The 18,490-nt window shown below is 46.8% G+C and overlaps 1 protein-coding gene across 1 annotated transcript; it reads left to right on the forward strand.

The window, feature by feature from the left end:
* On the forward strand, window positions 1-17,378 carry LOC309549976 (vomeronasal type-2 receptor 26-like; the record flags this gene model as incomplete). The annotated part of the gene is made up of 2 exons (XM_082250452.1): window positions 1-118; window positions 16,474-17,378. The coding sequence occupies exons 1-2, from the start codon at window positions 43-45 to the stop codon at window positions 17,376-17,378; spliced, it is 981 nt and encodes a 326-aa protein (XP_082106578.1). The 5' UTR covers window positions 1-42.
* Window positions 17,379-18,490: the final 1,112 nt, after the last annotated feature.

The raw sequence follows: 18,490 nt of genomic DNA on the forward strand, positions 1-18,490 counted from the left end.
GTATCTCGATGTTCAGATCCCTGTTTACCTGGCAGCAGAAAAATGTTTGGATCTTCAATTCATGAATGTTGCTATGAGTGTATCCCATGTCCTGAAGGAGAGATATCCAACATTTCTGGTAGAGTATTTTTTTTTTTTTTCCAAAATATTTTATTGGTTCACAAAAGATAAAGTACAAATGTACAACCAGCTTAAGATGGCAGAAGAAAAACGACAGAAATATACAAAATTTTCAAAAAAGGGTACAAGCATGTAAACAGCCGAAGTCGGCAAATGCAACAGAATAAAATTGCATATAATAAACAGTATTGATAACCGTGGGGATCCGGGACAACTCTACCCTGTGAGGCGTATGAAGACAATCAGGGGTCAGAAGTGGAAAGAGAGGGGAGGCAAGAGTAGAAGCCAAAGAATTAGACACTGTAGAGGAAGTAAGGCAGCAGGAGGTCAAGCGGTCAGGTCTAGCTGGTCCGTGTCGAGGCCCATATCCTGGGTGATCCAAACCCAGGGACGGGAGACAGGGGAGTCGTCGGGGAGAAGCGGCTGCGAAGCAATTAAGTCATGCAATGAAGGGGGGGAGCCAGTTGTCCGGGCCCGCCCAGAGACAACGAAGCAGCCCGTGGAGGGCGGGGAGGGGAAGGGAGACAGGGGGGGGGAGAGGCGAGGGGAAATTGACAGGAAAGGAGGGGGGAGAGGAGGGAAGAGAGAGGAGGAGAAGAAAAAAAAAATATATATATAAATTTTTGTTATCATAGTGGGAGACAAAGAGGAATGTGAAAGAGAACGGAAAGAGCGGTGTATCCAAGGGGGTCAATAAGGACAGTACCGTAGGGTCGTCACTGACAGAGACGGGAGAATTCGGGCATGGAAGTATAATGAGTCCAGCATGCCCACTTTTTGTGGTGTTTGGAGGGGGTATCCCTAGCAATGGCAAACGACTCTTCCATTTCCGCGACCCTTGAGAGGCGCTGGAACCACTGCTTGACGGTAGGTACGTGCGTGGTCTTCCACAGTGATGCATTGCCTGGCGGCGTTCACCATAAGAATCACCAGAGATTTAGAATAAGTCCTGCTGGAAGTGGAAGAGTGGTGCAAAAGGTATTGAGCAGGAGTGAAGGCGATGTCAGCTGTGGTAACTTGCGTAACAATTCTATGGACTTCCTCCCAGAAGGCGGTAAGGTGAGGGCAGGTCCAGAAAATGTGGAGGAGCGTACCAGGTTCCGCGTTACATCTCCAGCAGATCTGTGATGTGGAAGGGAAGAGCTTATGTAGTCTCGTAGGGGTGTAATACCAGCGGCTAACAAGCTTGTAGCCGCTTTCCTGCGTGGTAACATTAAGGGAACATTTGTGATTATTCGTATGGATAAGGTCCCAGTCTTCTGGAGAGAGAGTGACTGCGAGATCTGCTTCCCAATCCTCGCAGCATTTAAGCTTCCCCGGATCGGGTTCGTCAAGCAGAAAAGAGTGAATAGTGGAAAGGAGTCTGCGGATCGGGCCTTCCCGTTGGCACAGGTAGTCGAACGGGGTCAAGGAGGACAAGGAGGGGCACCTGCGAGAGAGTGACAGGAGGTATTGCTTGAGGAGTAAGTGTGGCCAAGGAGGTAAAGGGGGCATGCCAGACTTTTCAGCGATGGAGGGTATATCGAGCTGGGCGTCATTGTCCCAAAGGTGGTGGACTCTCAACTGATCTTGGGCCCAGTTCGGGGTCAGGTAATTGTGGTGCATGCCAGGAGGGAAATCAGGGTTCAAGCGGACAGGGGTCATAGGGCCTGGAACCACGGAGATCGAGCGGGACATGCTAACTGTACGAAAAACTTTGAGGGAGGGACCAATGAGGGGGTGGAGCTTTAGAGCAGGGGGGACGTGGGCATCCAGGAGCCACGGCGAGGAGTGGAGATCCAGAGAAGTAAAGCCCTTCTCAATGGAAACCCAATCCTTATGAGGCCCATGGATGTTCCAGTCCGCTATCCTAGTAAGGTCACTAGCGGCGTAGTAATTATACAGGTCAGGAAGGCCAATACCACCTTTAGACTTCGGTCTCGTGAGGGTCTTATAAGCAATGCGGGGCTGTTTGTCCCCCCACAAGAAGGAGGTACAGATACGACGGTAGTTTTTAAAGAAGGAAGGGGGGAGCAGTATGGGGACCGTTTGGAGGACATAGAGGAGGCGGGGTAGAGCATTCATTTTTAGGACAGCTGCCCTGCCGAACCAGGACAGCTGAAGCTTGGACCAGGATCGGAGGTCTTTCGATATCCGAGGGAAAAGCTGGGGGAAGTTACGATCAAACAAGTGTTGGAGGTTAGAAGGAATTTCAATGCCCAGGTAAGTGATCGAGTCCGATTTCCACGTAAAGCGGAAATTCGCACGACAGCGCTCCACTTCTGAGTGGGGTAGGGTGACATTTAACGCGAAGGATTTGGAAAAATTGATCCGAAAGTTGGAAAGAGAAGCATACTCCTCGAACACTTTGAGGAGAGCAGGTAGGGTCGTGATGGGATCGGAGAGGAACAACAGAAGATCATCCGCATACGCGGCAAGTTTGTACGTCCTGTCAGCGAAATGAATCCCGTGAATCATGTCACATTGTCTAATCCTGTGGAGGAGGGGCTCCAGAGTCATAATAAAAATTAAGGGGGACAGCGGGCATCCCTGTCTGGTACCGTTGGAGATCTGGAAGGCATTCGACAGGGTGTCATTAACGCGGATCCGCGCCTCCGGTTTAGCGTACATGGCCAAAACATAGCCAAGGAACCGGGGACCCAATCCCCAGGCAGAGAGCGTTGCCGCCAGAAAATCCCACGAGACCCTGTCGAATGCCTTCTCAGCGTCCAGGGAGAGCAGGAATCCCTTCTGGTTAGTGGTGGAGAGAACGTGGTGCAGGTTAAGCGCTTTGATGGTGTTATCCCGCGCCTCGCGGCCCGGGACAAAACCAACCTGGTCTTTGTGAATCCCCTTAGGCAGAAGCGGGAGTAGTCTGTTGGCCAGGATCTTTGCGAACAGCTTGACATCCACATTGATGAGGGAGATCGGCCTGTAGCTTGCAGGGGAGGTCGGGTCCTTCCCCTCCTTCGGGATCACCACAATGTGGGCTTCAAGCATCCGCGGGGACAGGGGGTTGTCTGCAGAGACAGAGTTAAATGCGGATAAGAACGGGGCGACAAGGGTATCAGGGAAGGATTTGTAGTACGCAACTGAAAGGCCGTCAGGGCCCGGGCACTTATTGGGTTGCATTTGTTTAAGCGCCAAGTCCCATTCCTGCTTGGAGATGGGAAGATCCAGCGCAGTGCGAAAGTCTGGAGAAGCTTGACAGGGTAGGTTGGACGCAAGATAGTCCGTGATGGCCTGAGATCTGGATGGGTTGGAGGGGGGGTGGGAACGTGTAGGGTCTAGGTTGTAAAGTTTTCTGTAGAAGGCCTCAAATTCTGCCGCAATGTCTCGGTTGTTAGCCACCAGGGAGCCAGTGGGTGAGCGGAGGGAGTGGACCGTGGACTTCGCCTTCTTTTGGCGAAGAGCTGTGGCAAGGAGTCGACCGCTTTTGTTGGCCTGCTCATAAAAGAGCTTTTGGGATAGGAGGAAGCTACGCCTAGTCTTACGATTTCTGGTAGAGTTTGTATTTGTTAGTAAGCTACTTTTGGATTATGTAGAAGTTGCAGCTAAAGTTAAAGTATATATCTGGAAAAAAAATATGCATTACATTTCTGCAATGTATTCACATTTCCTCGTGTTTTATATCTTCAAATAACCTGCAAGTACAGAAATATACCTGTTGATCCTGGCAGAAATGCACTTAGCTCCTTAGACCTGTTGTGGGCTGACAATAAACAGGAGTTTGTGGACTAAAAAAAATGGTGTCACCCCTGCCCAGCTGTCTTTTGCTACTACTACTATACAAAACTACTAAATCTCTCCCCTCCTGTTCTTTTAAAGAAGATTTCCAGCTGTAGTAGGCACCTCTACTGTAGTGATTTTTATTAGCTTCTGAATTCCATGCTGATTGGCTGCCCTGCAACTTAATAAACACAGGAGGTTCCCACTTAGCACAGGCACCATTCAGTGTTGGCTCTGCATTTTCTCAATGGCTACAAAGTGTTCTCTAATTGGATGAGACAGAGATCATGATGGCATTGCCCTGCCTCTCCACCTCATTCAATAGAACACTTTGCATAAGTTGAAAAGACAGAACAATAACTATGTTAAATTAGCAAACATTCAATTTTTTTTCCAAAACAGTTTTATTATATGAAAATAATACAACAGTACAAAGGGGAAAGGAAGGGTCTTGAGGTACATATCAACATTCCATAGATAGCTTTTCATCGGGGCAAAAGTCAGCTTGTACATATATCAAAGATATGTGGAAAATTTCCATTTTATACCTCTAACGAGAATCAGAAGGGTAAGTTAGTAAATCAGTAATAAACAATGAATTATTATTATTATTAATAAACATTAGTACATGTTAAATACAGCATAAAATATGATGAAAAACACCAGGTTATATAAAATGCGGACTTTTATACCTCTTCTGTGATCTCCTTACCTCCCTCCCCCTCCAACCCTAAACATTTATATCTCTTTCTTAATCAAACCCTTTCCTTCAATTTTTTTTTACATTACAGAAAAAAACAACCTTAAAACAACACTTTAATATCCACTAAATCCTCAACCCTGCCAACTCCAGTAGATACTTGGGATGAGCCAGTGATTCAGAATCCCCATCCACATGAGCAAAGGGGTGGGGATAGCAGTGACATCACTTGCATTGACCATATTTGGTCAATGATGTCACCCCTATCCCCACCTCTTCCCTTACATAGCTGATGACAGCTCAGGTAGCTGTCATTCGGCAAGTACTGCCATTGGGATTAGTTATGTGTGCCGGGTCCATTGGGTTTTTAATTTCTGTGAATCAGCGGGCAGTGGGCATTGTGATTGCTGATAGATTTACAAGGTGGGACGTTTTTGCATTTTTATTTTTTTTAAGGACTTGTCAAACATTTGAGTTTCTTTATTTCTAGATTATATTTTTTGTGGGTGAGTAGGGTCTGGTATGGAATTCCTTTTTTTGTGGTGTACCCCCTTAAAATCCATATTAGATTCAAACGGTCATGAGTGCCTATTAGCCCAGAAAATTAGCATTTTTGATCTGACAGATTCTCCCATTAAATTCAATTGGGTTTGGGTTCGGCATTACTATTGAACTGATTCCAGGGAAGTTTGGCTCATCCCTAGTAGATACTGACAGCCCTTTAGTCCTCCTCTTTTTTTTTTTTAAATAATCTTTATTTATCAATTTCAAATTCACATACAAAAAACCTAAAATAACAAAGTAGTGCAGAAGTGCATTCAGAAAAAGAAACACAGAGAAGGCACAATCGGCATTATGTTCAGTCCGGACATCATTAGTGAAACAGGAGTGTCCATAGGGGTCAGTCAATCAGGCATTGTGAAGGCGTGTGCCAATATCGGCCAAACAGTAATTACATCCAATGACCCCCAGGATGCGTCGCGTCTGTCAGTGCCGCCCAAAAAAAGGGGGAACTCCGCAAAGGAGCCCTGAGAGCCCGACAGACACCACACATAACTGTGCTAACATCAGTGCACATTAGTATCCAAGGTACAGTATATACTTCCGTAGAATCAGCCACTGGCCTCAGGGAAGAGACGTTGAGAGAGAAAGAAAGTCAGGAGAAAGAAAAAGAAGGGAAGAGACAGTAGAAGGGAAGAGACAAACAGGAAGGGTAAAACAGGTAGGGAAAGGGAGATCCGGATTGGGGGCACGGGCCCCCGGCAGGAGAAGGCCAGGCCGGAGTCCTAGAGCTCAGCCGCTAATAATAGGTGTGTGCACATCTGAGATCTCATCAGAGTAATACATCCACCCCATCCAGGTGTCCTTAAAGCGTTCCTCCCTGCCCTGTGATGTGAGAACTCGCCGTTCCGCTTCCATCACCAGGTTGACCTCCCGCTTCCACTCAGATAGCGTGGGGCAGGTGGAACTCCGCCAATGCCTCGGTATGAGGCACTTGGCGGCGTTCAGCAGGAAAGGAACTATACTACGTTTGTAGCGTTTGATTGAGGAGCGTGTATCATGAAACAGGTATTGAAGGGGAGTGCGGGAAGGAGGGGTAAGCGACAGCTTGGAAACCTAAAGATGTACAGCGTCCCAGAAGGGCTGCAGTAGGGGGCACCCCCACCAAATGTGGAGGAAAGTGCCCACCTGGCCGCAGCCCCTCCAACAATGGGGGTCCGAGCCTGGAAAAATCCGGGCCAATTTGGCAGGGGTCCTGTACCATCGGGCTACAAATTTATAGGCCGACTCCTGTATCCTGGTGCTAATGGAGGAGACATGGGTCAAACGCAGAATGCGAGAGAGCTGTGGGGGAGCGAATTCTACCCCCAGCTCTCTCTCCCATTCCTTCATGAAATAGGGGAGCAAGGAGGAAACCCCACTCAACAACAATTTGTACATGTGGGACAGTAGATGGCGGGATTCCGGAGGGTCAACAAACCATTTCTCAAAGGTCGAGAGGCCAGTAATCGGTCGTGGAGCAGTCGGGAGTGTGGCGAAAAAATCAGTCAGTTACCTATATCGCCAGTCGGATATCGGAAAATCGCTGAAGCGGTCGCGAAGAGTCGCTAGGGGTAGCAAAGTGCCTGCAGGAGCAAATTTCCCACAGTACAGTTTGCCATCAGCATTCCAAGAGCGAAAAAAGCGTACATCCTCTCCCGGGGGAACCATGGAAATCCACCCAGGGGAGCCAAGGGGAACACGCCGGAAGACATGGCGCCAGGCGCGTTAAGGCCATCCCAGATACGAAGTGTGGCTAGGTCAGGGGTGACATCCAGGCTGACAGTCCACGATCACCCGGCGGAATCCACGGGGCACCCGCAAGATTCCGTCCCACCAGCGTTTTCTCCAAGGGGACCCAAGGTTTAGATAGACCATCATGTGCCCAGTTCAGCATACGAACTAATGCCATAGCCTTGTAGTATAGTGTGACATCCGGAAGGCCGACGCCACCATCGGCTTTCGTCCTCCTGAGGACAGCATAGGCCAAGCGTGGGCTCTTTTCCCTCCAGATGAATTTTAGAAAAGCCCGTCGCAGACGTTTAAAAAAGGATACAGGTAAATGCATGGGAACCATGTTAAACAAATAAATCAGGCGGGGGAGGATGGTTATTTTAAGCACGTTAATACGGCCAAACCACGTTACCGAGTGGGATGCCCACGATTCCAGGTCAAGATGGATACGCGCCAACAAGTCGCCGAAGTTCCTGTCATATAGAATTTTCAAGTCAGGGGAGATGTTCACGCCGAGGTATGGGAGGTAGTCCTCCCGCCATCTAAAGCCAAAAGATCGCTGTAGAGTCAAAGCCAGGTCGGGGGGCACATGAATAGGAAGCAATTCGGATTTATCATAATTGATCTTGAAATTGGAAAGCCGTCCGAACAGGTCCAGTTCACGTACCAGTACTGGGAGGGAGAGCTGTGGTCGTGTAAGATAGAACAGCAGGTCATCGGCATATGCCGACACCTTATGTTCCGTAGAACCCACCGTAACGCCAGCAATGTCAGATAGTGCCCTCACTCTCCTCAAAAAGGGTTCCAGGACAGGGCGAAAAGGAGGGGTGACAGGGGGCACCCCTGCCGGGTGCCATTGTAAATAGGAAAGGGATCCGACAGCAGCCCGTTCACCCTGACCCTGGCACTCGGGCCGTGATACAGAGCCAAGATCCACCCCAACATACAGGACCCGAGCATCAGAGATCGAAGAACCTCCGACAGGTATGGCCAGGCCACCCTGTCGAAGGCTTTTTCCGCATCCAGGGACAGAGCCAGGCAGGGAAGTCTGTCCGGTCCATTCTGTGCCCAGTGGAGCACATGGAGAGCCCTGACAGTGTTGTCCCGGACTTCTCGGAGGGGCATGAATCCCGCCTGGTCAGGGTGGATCAAGGACGCAATATGGTCTTGGAGGCGAAGCGCCATAATCTTGGCCAAAATCTTGGTGTCGGCGTTGAGGAGAGAGATGGGCCTGTAGCTGGCACAGTGGTGGGGGTCCTTACCCGGTTTCGGAAGTACCACAATGTGGGCCAACAGCGCCTCAGGTGGGAGGGGCCGTTCATCCAACACTGTGTTAAAATAAGTGCACATATGGGTGCCAAGAACAGGGAGCAGGGACTTATAATAGTGGTTAGTGAAGCCATCCGGGCCCGGGCTCTTGCCTGCAGGCAAACCAGATACCACCCTGCTCACCTCCGTCTCGGTAATGGGAGTCTCCAGCTCCTCCAGGACCCCGTCAGGGAGCCTAGGGAGTCCGGAGTCAGCCATGTAGTCATGGATGTTGGACAACTGACCCCCCCAGCCCGTGGGAGATGGTACAGGGACTCATAAAATCGCTGGAAGCAAGTGGATATGCGAGGGGAACTAACAACATTTCCCTCTGGAGTCTCCAAGGCGTGGACATGGCGGGCTTCCGACCGTTTATGTAGCATACGGGCCAGCAGGCGGCCACATTTGTTGCCATGTTCATAAAAACGGTGTGCCCAAAAGCGCAGCTTGTCCCTGGCCCGTCTGTCCAGACAGGATGACAAGTTGTTCCTGAGCTCCTCTAGGGAGCGAGCATCCTCCGGGGCCTTGTCCCGCTTATGTTTAGTTTCCAATTCGTGGATCCGATCCAACAAATCAGAAATCTCCTGCTGTCGTTGCCGCTTCAATCGGGCACCGTGCGAAATGAGAACCCCCCCTGATCACAGCCTTATGGACCTCCCAGACAGCGGACGGGGAGACATCAGGCATAGAGTTAAGCTCAATATAGGAGCTCACCTCTTCAGTAACCTGACCCAAAATGGAGGGGTCATCCAGGAGGTTTTCATTCAGGCGCCACGTCCGGGTCACACGGTGAGCACCGGGGGGGCGCAAACGTCAGGGAGACCGGGGAGTGATCAGAGAGAGTAATGGACCCAATCGAAGCGGCACGGACAGAGTCCAGGTGGTACTGGTCCACCATGAGTAAGTCCAATCTGGAGTACATGTCGTGAACCTTGGAATAGTAACTGTAGTCCCTAACCCCAGGATTGAGGGTCCGCCAGCAGTCTACCAAATGCAGAGCCCTGAACTGCCTCCGAAGGTGCTTCTGAGCTTGGAAAGAGAGAGGGGAGCACCCTGAGGAGGAGTCCAGGGAGGAATCAAGGACCACGTTAAAATCCCCTCCTAAAACAACAATGCCCACCCGAAACCCCTTGAGCTTGGTAAGGGCTGAGGACAAAAAGGAAACTGTTCTAGAGTTAGGTGCATACACATTGGCGAGGGTGTACGTGTGGCCGTGAATCGTACCCTTCAGAAAAAGGAAACGTCCCTCAGGATCCATAAGGGAGTCTATGAGTACGAAGGGACACTTTTTATGGATTGCTATGGCAACCACCCTGGCTTTGGCAATTGGGGATACACTATGATACCACTGGGAAAACATCTGGGTAGGTAAGCGGGGAGTGGAGGAGACAGTGAAGTGTGTCTCCTGTAAATAAAGTATATCAGGGCGCAAGTGACGCAGTTCCTGCCACATCCTACCTCTCTTATTGGGAGAGCAAAGCCCCCGTACATTGTACGAGGTTACACGCAGTGTATCAGCCATGAGACATCAATGGGCAATCAGTGAGAACAGGCAAATAATACTCATTCAAAAGATTTGCCCCAATCAGCAAGGGAAGCAAGAAGAACTCCAAGACGCATTGCTCCACACCTCCATCGTGGGCTCCACGCCCCCCCTCCAGACCACCCTGGAAAAAGGAGAGAGAGAAGGGAATGTGGAAAGGGGAAAAGGGGAAAGCAGAGGGGGGAGACAGACAGAAAGAATGGGACAGTAGAAACGAGGAATAGAAAAGAAAGAGCAGGAGACAAAAATCGTCCCCAGCATGGAGAGCTATCCCACAGGGACATGCCCCCTCAGCCTCAAAAACGAGGGGGCCACTCCAACTAACCATAACCAAAAAAAATGGGGAGAAAAAACCCTCGAGGGCTCGGGGTTACCCAGACCCACGGGGCCACCTACTGTGGGGTAGTGACTGAACCGCTAGGGAGAGGAGCAATGCATCTCCGAGCCATATAACAATAACAATGAAGCAAACATGACCTGCAGCCGGGCTGGGGGAGACCCATAGCCCCGGAGGACCCCGGGTCAGCCCCAGTCCGTAGGGGGAGAGTCCCACCCTGAAACCATCAACATATAAGGCTAACATAGTTAACAACATAGTGCAAATACCACCATATTTATAGAGGGACCCAGCCAGGCCCCCCAAAGCAGCAGAAGGTAGTAGAGCCCGCCGTCCGGCAAGCTTCTAATGAAAGTGAGCAGCGTTCATTCTTGCTGGGAGGCCCGGGCGGAGCCCCATCTCGAAGCCTCTGCGACGTTTCCCTCCATGCGGGGTGACTTGTTGCCATCGCTCAGGGCGTTGCGGCAAGGGGAGAGCACTCTGCAGTCTCCAGTCAGGGAAGCCTGTCAAGGGAACATCCAGGGCAGCACAGAAGCGTTGCAGGTCATCCTTAGTACGGCCGACTTGCCATTCCTGGAGGCAGTAAGACGGAAGGGGAAGCCCCAGCGATACACCACCTGATGAAAGCGTAAGGCATCCAGTAGGGGGCGCAGGGAGCGCCGTTGCATGAGTGTCCGCCTAGACAGGTCGGGGAACAGAGAAAGTTGTGCGCCATCAAAGTCAATCACAGCCATAGACCGTGCAGCCTTCATAATGTCCTCTTTCACAGCATACTTATGAAGTTTACATATGACATCCCGGGGTGGCTCTCCCTCCTTTGGTGTGGGAAGCAAGGTCCTGTGCGCTCTGTCAATGTCTATGACATCAGGGGCTCTGTTTCCCAAAATCTGGCGAAAAATACCCTGGACAGAGGGGACCAGGTCAGGCGCTCTGGTGGCTTCAGGGAGTCCCCTAATGCGAATGTTCTGGCGCCTATCTCTGTTCTCATAATCCTCAAGCTGATCCATAAGTGTGTTAAGGACAGTGTCATGCGTGCAGGTAGACTCCTGAAAGGAGGATAGTGAATGCAGTATATCATCCTGGCCGGTTTCTAGGGAAGCCACCCTGTGTCCCAGAGCCTCAGTGTCCGCCCTCAGCCCCTCCAAGGCCTGAGTGACCGATTGCTCCACTGTGGTGGTAATCAGGTGTACAATCTCCGTCCTGGTCGGCAAGGCCTTAATGTGGGCCTTCCAGTCCCAGTCCTCCTCCGTGTCCCCAGAGTCAGTGGAGTGAGGAGATGCCGCTGTATAGGGCAAGAAGGGGTTGGGGCTGCGCTCCTGTACCTGAGATAGCTGTATTCCTGAGGAGGAAGATGGTCCCGGGAGCAGCGTGGAGGCCGGAGAGGATCGGGGCGCCGCCATCTTGGTCGCCTCGCGGCGGCTCCGAGGGGTCACAGAAAAGAGATCACGGAGGTCCGTGGTGCGTGTGGAGAGCCCTCCGGGAGGTTGGGAGGACGGTCGTCTCTTCGGTGGCATCGCCAGCGGGTAAGTATGTTATCGGTGGTAGCTACAGGCCAAGTGGCAGGCTCAGGGAAGCAGGAGCTCACACGAGATGCGTCCTCACACCATCATGGTCAGGCCACGCCCCCTTTAGTCCTCCTCTTATTTAAACAAATTCAGGGCTCAATTCACAAAGAGCTATTTTACTCTTAGAATCTGAGATGAAAAAACACATTTTTTTGCAATTCACAAAAAAAAAAAAAAAAAACACTAAAATAAAGCATGAGTTATTTCATCAAAATGTGAGGTATTTTGTCTCATGACTAATAAAGAAAATAGAGAAAGGAAATGTCCCCTGGGTTTGGGACTTTTCAGGCACTCACCACAAAAAACACATGTAATAAAATGTAAAGTCATTTTTATTGTACAGAAACATAGACAATGAATAAAATGCCAAAAACGCAGCGCTTGCAATAGTGTAAATGTCAAGAAATAAGGTTAATGTAGGAAACATCAATTTTTTAAATAATGTAGAGTGCAATTGTGCTACACCAAATATTAACAACAAATTCAATCAATTAGTGGAATAATTAAAGTGCAATAGTGCCAAAACTAAATGATAATCATTTTGTGCATAAAGTGCAATAGTGCTAACTGCAAAAAATGGACAGTCAAAATAACTAGTGCTAAAGTGCAGAAAGTGATATAAACAATGTCCAAAATTGGGTAAACTCAAAGTGCAACTTCAATAAGGTGCTGAAGTCAAAAGGAAGGTGCTTGAGGTGCTCCACACAGTGGAAAGGTGCTTCAAAAACCCCCTTGGGGATCCACTCACCAGAACTAAATGGTTAATGGGCCTTGAACATGAGAGAACCAGTGGTCCTCCAGCGAAGTATGACCCCCTTCTGGGGTTACCCAAAAGATGGTTGAGCCTCTGAAGTAAATGGATCAGTAAACCTCCAGTCTCCAATAATCGATATTCACAGTTGGAGAGAAAACAATTCAAATCCAAATCAATATTGAGCCTCCAGGGTTGGAGGGTCCCCAGATGATGTATCCACTGGGTCTCGTGTTTGCGAGAATGTGCAGTGCAGAATGTATGTACTCAGTTACCCATAAAGTTACTGGGTCAACCACATTTTGAATATGTCCAGGAGTGGTACTAGAAGACTCCAAAAATGTACACATGTAACAACGCGATTAATCCGCTCTACAAGGGTTGGTGTTAAAACAGTGCTTTGGACCATAGAGATAAAGAAAGGCTCCACATAGTGTAAAACTGTATCTTCAAAATGTATTTAAAAAAGTAGAAAACTTACATAATTCCCAATAAACAAGCTTGTAACATCATCCAGTGAAGATCATAATGCAATGGCCTGAATAGTAAAAATCCAACGCGTTCCAGGCCTATGGCTGTAATACCCCTTACTCTGCCCACTCTTCAACCACTGTCTTTGGGATTTTTTTTTTACCAAAAATATGTAGCAGAATACAAACTGGCCTAAAATGATAAAAAAAAATAGATTTTTTTAATTTTTTTATTGGGAATGTTTTATAGCAGAAAGTAAAAAATATTGTGTTTTTTTTCAAAATTGTTGCTCTTTTTTTGTTTATAGCGCAAAATCTAAAAACCCCAGAGGTGATCAAATACCACCAAAAGAAAACTCTATTTGTGGGGAAAAAAGGACATCAAATTGTATTTGGGTACAGGGATGCACGACCGTGCAATTTTTTGTTAAAAATAAAACAGTGCCGAATTGCAAAAAATGGCCTGGTCATTAAGGGGGTAAAACCTTCCAGAGCTGAAGTGGTTAATAACACTTTAAGCATGTAAAAATATCAAAAGGCCATCTGACAAAATCATCAATTGTAGAAAAAGAAAATTATATAGTCAGTCAGAACTTCTTATTCCGAATATGTAAATGATACAATTTACATTTCATTAAAATAGGGAAGGAGAATGAGGGAGGGAGAATGGGGAGAGACAAAAGTACGGTGAGGTAAAGGAAAAAGAACAGTGATGGATGTTGAGAGTTTTGGAGTCTTCCTTCATACTAGAAAAGACAGTGTTGAAGCATATCAAGAGTCTAGAATTATATCATAATAATAACTATTGAGGGGGGAACCCCACGCCAAAATTTAAAAAAGAAAACTAGACCATACTAGATCTTTTGGTCTGGTATTTATTTTGAGAGGAAACCCAACCCACGAAAAACCCTGCACGGGGTCCCCCCAAAAATCCATACCAGACCCTTATGCTAGAATGCAGTCTGGCAAATCAGAAAGGGGGGGGGGTGAGCGAGGGCTCCCTTCCTGGACCATACCAGGCCACATGTCCTCAGCATAGGGGGGTGGGTGCTTTGGGGCAGGGAGGGTTCTGTGCCCCTGGCCCCAAAGTACCTTGTCCCTATGTTGATGGGGACAAGGGCCTCTTCCCCCCAACCATGGGTGGTGGTTGTGGGGGTCTGCAAGCAGGGGGCTTATCAGAATCTGGAAGCCCCCTTTAACAGGGGGCCTCCAGATCCCATCCCCCCACCCTATTTACATTGTACCCCTACCTACTCATTCACCCAAAAAAGTGTCAAAAATAAATATTAGTACACAGGTTTTTGACAAAGCCCTTTATTAAAATTGAAGAATGTCTCCCATCGTAGCTCCGAGTCTTCTTCCTCCAGTCTTCTCCCTCTGGTTCTTCTCTCTCCTGTGAATTCTTCTTTCTCCCTCCACTAAATTCTTCTTCCTCTGGTTCTTCTTCCTCCAGTTCATTTGCCTCCACTGTCTTCTACTGCTGGTTCTTCTCCCTGCTGATGTCTTTTCTCACTGTTGTGTAAGCTCCAGCATGTGCCATTACTTATATATCCTTTCAGTGAACCATTACTTACATAGCCATGGGGCATGGCCATCAGGTGACCTCATTTGGAGACCCTGCCCCTTAAGATGTCACCAGAGTAAGAAGACAGTGGAGGGAGATGAATCAGAGGGAGAATAATTTGAGGAAGAAGACATCAGCTGAGGGAGAAGAACCAGAGGGAGAGGATCGGTGGGAGAAAACTCATTGGAGCTACAAGGGGGACATTCTTGTTCCCAAGGGGGACAAGAGGGGGAAAGGGGAACAAGAGGGGGACAAGGAGGACATTCTTGTCATCGACATGGGGACAAGGTGCTTTGGGGTGGGGGCACAGAGCCCTCCTGCCCCAAAGTGCCCACCCCCTTCATCTTGAGGGCATGTGGCCTGGTATGGTCAAGGGGGGGCTCGCTTGTCCCTCCCCTTTTCTGACCTGACTGTGTGCTTGGATAAGGGTCTAGTATGGATTTTAGGGGGGAACCCATGTGGGTTTTTTTGGTATAGGGTTTCCCCACAAAATCTATACCAGATCGAAGGGTCTGGTATGGTCCTTGGGTGGTACGCAGTTTGTTTTTTAGTTTGGGTTTCCTCCCTTAAGATCCTCAGAGCGCAAGTCGCATGCCACAAGTCAGGTCAGTTAACCGCTTGCCGACCGCCGCAAGTACATATACTGCGGCGGTCAGCCCCGTGCAGGCAAAGTGACGTATGGGTATGTCACTCGCCTGCAAACCAATAGGGGGCGAGTGCGCGCCGCCGGAGGGGCGCTCCCGCCCCCACTCGCTCACCGTGATCCCCACGCATGTGACCGACAAACCCGATGTCCGCCGGTCATTCGCGATCGTCCGTTACAGAGGGAGAAAGGCAGGCGGCTAATGTAAACAAGGCCGCCTGTCGTTCTCCCTTGTGTAACAGCAGAGATCATACGGACCTGCTATGTAGGATCGTAGCTCTCTGCTGTTACATGAAAAGCCACATCCCAGCACAGTAAGAATCACGCCCCTAGGGACACACTTAACCCCTCCTTCTCCAATAAAGTTAACCCCTTCCCTGCCAGTGTCATTTTTACAGTAACAGTGCATATGTATAGCATTTATTACTGTAGTAATGTCACTGGTACCCCCAAAAGTGTCAAAAATGTCAGTCAAGGATCCGATCTGTCCACCGCAATGTCTCAGTCCCGCAAAAAAAATCGCAGATCACCGCCATTACTCGTTAAAAAAAAAAACAATAAAAAATGACAAAAATCTTTCCTTTAGTTAGTAAACGCAATAACTTTTGTGCAAACCAATAAAAATACGCTTATTGTGATTTTTTTCACTAAACATATGTAGCAGAAAATAAATTGGCCAAAAATGTTAAATTTTGATTTTTACATTTTTTTTGGGGGGGAATTTCATATAAAAAAAAATTGAAAAATATTGTTATTTTTGCAAAATTGTCGCTCTTTTTTTGTTTATAGCGCATGATCAAAAAATCGCACAGTTGATCAAATACCACCAAAAGAAAGCTCTGTTTGTGGGAAAAAAAGGATGTCAATTTCATTTGGGTACAGTGTCGCACGACCGTGCAATTGTCCGTTAAAATCACGCAGTGCCGAATCGCAAAATACTCCCTGGTCAGGAAGGGGGTAAAATATTCCAGGGCTTAAGTGGTTAAGATGATGATGTGACTTGCATTCCAATCAATGGGCTGAAATTGTGCCCAAATCAGACTAAATTAGTGCAGGAACCTTTTTCAAAGTTGGGCTGACTTGTATCGGACCAGTTAAGAGTTAAGAAGGCTCTCATAGGGAATTATTGATTTATACATGTCCTGTGACTTGTGCTCCCAAAGTCAGAGTGTATGTCACACCAGTATGAACCGAGCCTAAATGGGTGGTTGCTTGATTTCTGTTTTCTGCTGCACGGGAATTTCCTTCTTTTGCTCTAACACTCACCAATAAACACGGGCAGGAAGCCCTTAAACTTACTTGACACTTGAAATACCTCTCTGGGAACTCTCAGCTGAATGTCTCTATCTCCCTCTCCCTCTCACTCTCAATAAATCTCCAAAATAATAGATATTTGGTATATTTTATTTTACTCTCCAACAATGCACTGATGAAAAGCCAAGGTTTATTTTTTTAATAGAAAATTTGTGTTTGTATTTTTCTTCCTGCAGACAGTGAAAACTGCATGAAATGTCCTAATGAAGAATGGCCAAATGAGAAGAAGGATCGGTGTGTTCCAAAACTAGTGGAATTTCTCTCCTACACTGATGATACAATTGTTTCAGTTTTTTCAGCTGTCTCCATTTTCTGTTGTTTTCTGACTGGTTTAATATTGGGGATATTTATACATTACCAGGACACTCCCATTGTTAAAGCGAATAACCGCAATCTGAGTTATCTTCTCCTGGTCTCCATCATGTTGAGCTTCCCCTGTGTCTTCTTGTTCTTCGGCCGTCCAGTAGATGTAACTTGCATGTTGCGTGTAACCTCTTTTGGTGTCATCTTCTCAGTTGCTGTCTCTTCTCTTCTTGCCAAAAGTATCATGGTGTGTATTGCTTTTAAAGCCACTAAACCTGGGAGTCCCTGGAAGAAATGGATGGCAACCAAACTGCCCAATTTTATAATTTGTGTGTTCTCACTTGTTCAAGTCATAATCTGTGTTTTTTGGTTGTCTATTTCTCCCCCCTTCCAGGATCAAGACACTCACTCATATCAGGGAAAGATCATCTTTCAGTGTAATGAGGGTTCAGTTATTGGCTTCTCCTCTGTCCTAGGATATATGGGGCTTCTGGCAGCTGTGAGTTTCATAATAGCTTTTTTAGCCAGGACATTACCGGACAGTTTCAATGAAGCCAAGTACATCACCTTCAGCATGCTGGTGTTCTGCAGTGTCTGGATTGCCATGATCCCAGCCTATGTGAGCACTAAAGGGAAAGATACGGTAGCTGTGGAGATTTTTGCTATAATGGCATCAAGTGTTGGGCTTCTTGGCTGTATATTTTTCCCAAAATGTTATATAATTCTGTTCACACCTGACCTGAATACAAAAACAGGTTTGCTTAAAAATAAACGATAATTACTTTTTTTTTTTATTTATATATACAAATAAAAATATAATCTATAAATAGAGCTAACATTATTGTTATATCTACTGTATATAATGGAAAATGTTAGTATTTTACGAATGTATTAGGAAGAGAATGAACACCGTTAAAGTTTAAAGTTTAATACTTACTCTTCCAATGAACAGTTAGTATAATTTTTTGCTTTCTTGAAGGTTCATACCACTGACCTACTATAGAACAAAGAAAGTCACTTGGCAGGGAGGAACCACTGTCAATAGAGGGCACCAAAGTTTCCAAAATATTCTCAAGTATAACACTAATGCCACCCATAGCATCAAGAGAGACAATTTTACTCACTGTCTTCAGAACCTTCCATTAAACATATTCTTTTACAAACTGTTTGTAATGTATTGTTGACAGGGTTGTTTCAAATATATTGTGTGTAAATGGCTATATTAATTAATGCATTTTGCCTGGTGTATTCTATTTTTTTTAAATACTAATTAAGCTTGATGAGAGCATATTTACAATAAGTTCACTTTTTACTTGCAATCATTTTTTATTAAAGAAATGAACATAAATATGTTAGACATTAATGTAACAAGGAGTATCACAATATCCATATTAAAAATTAAAAAATGTGAGCCGGTTGATACAAGGAACAATATGAGATATACATAGTAAGCTGAAAATGAAACTTATTTAGACTTTTCGGAATACATTTAAGGGACATGAGAACGTATAGTATAGTAATGGTATCCCCCTCAAGAAGGGATAGACATTGTTAGTATTGGTTCTAGAGAGGATTGAACTGAAAAGTCAATAGCGGTAGTCTGATGACAACTCAAATGTATTTATTACCATCTGCAAAACTAACTGCCCTATTATGTTGGGTCCCGTGTTCAGGAGTTGGAACATGAGAAACAAATCTTAATATAGGGTACCCATATAACAGTAGAACAAAGTCCAGATCAATGAACCATAATATGATGGTAAGTTCACTTTTAAATGAATAAGTTTACTTCATTTTAAATGTTAATAACACCCTGTGTGTGCTAGATGTAGTGTCTAGAAAAGGGAAACCATACTAATATTGTACATTTGTGTGTCTGTAATTGGGTCA

The sequence above is a fragment of the Pelophylax lessonae genome (genome assembly GCF_965119305.1).
Source record: "Pelophylax lessonae genome assembly, chromosome: 1".
Taxonomy (NCBI): Eukaryota; Metazoa; Chordata; class Amphibia; order Anura; family Ranidae; genus Pelophylax; species Pelophylax lessonae.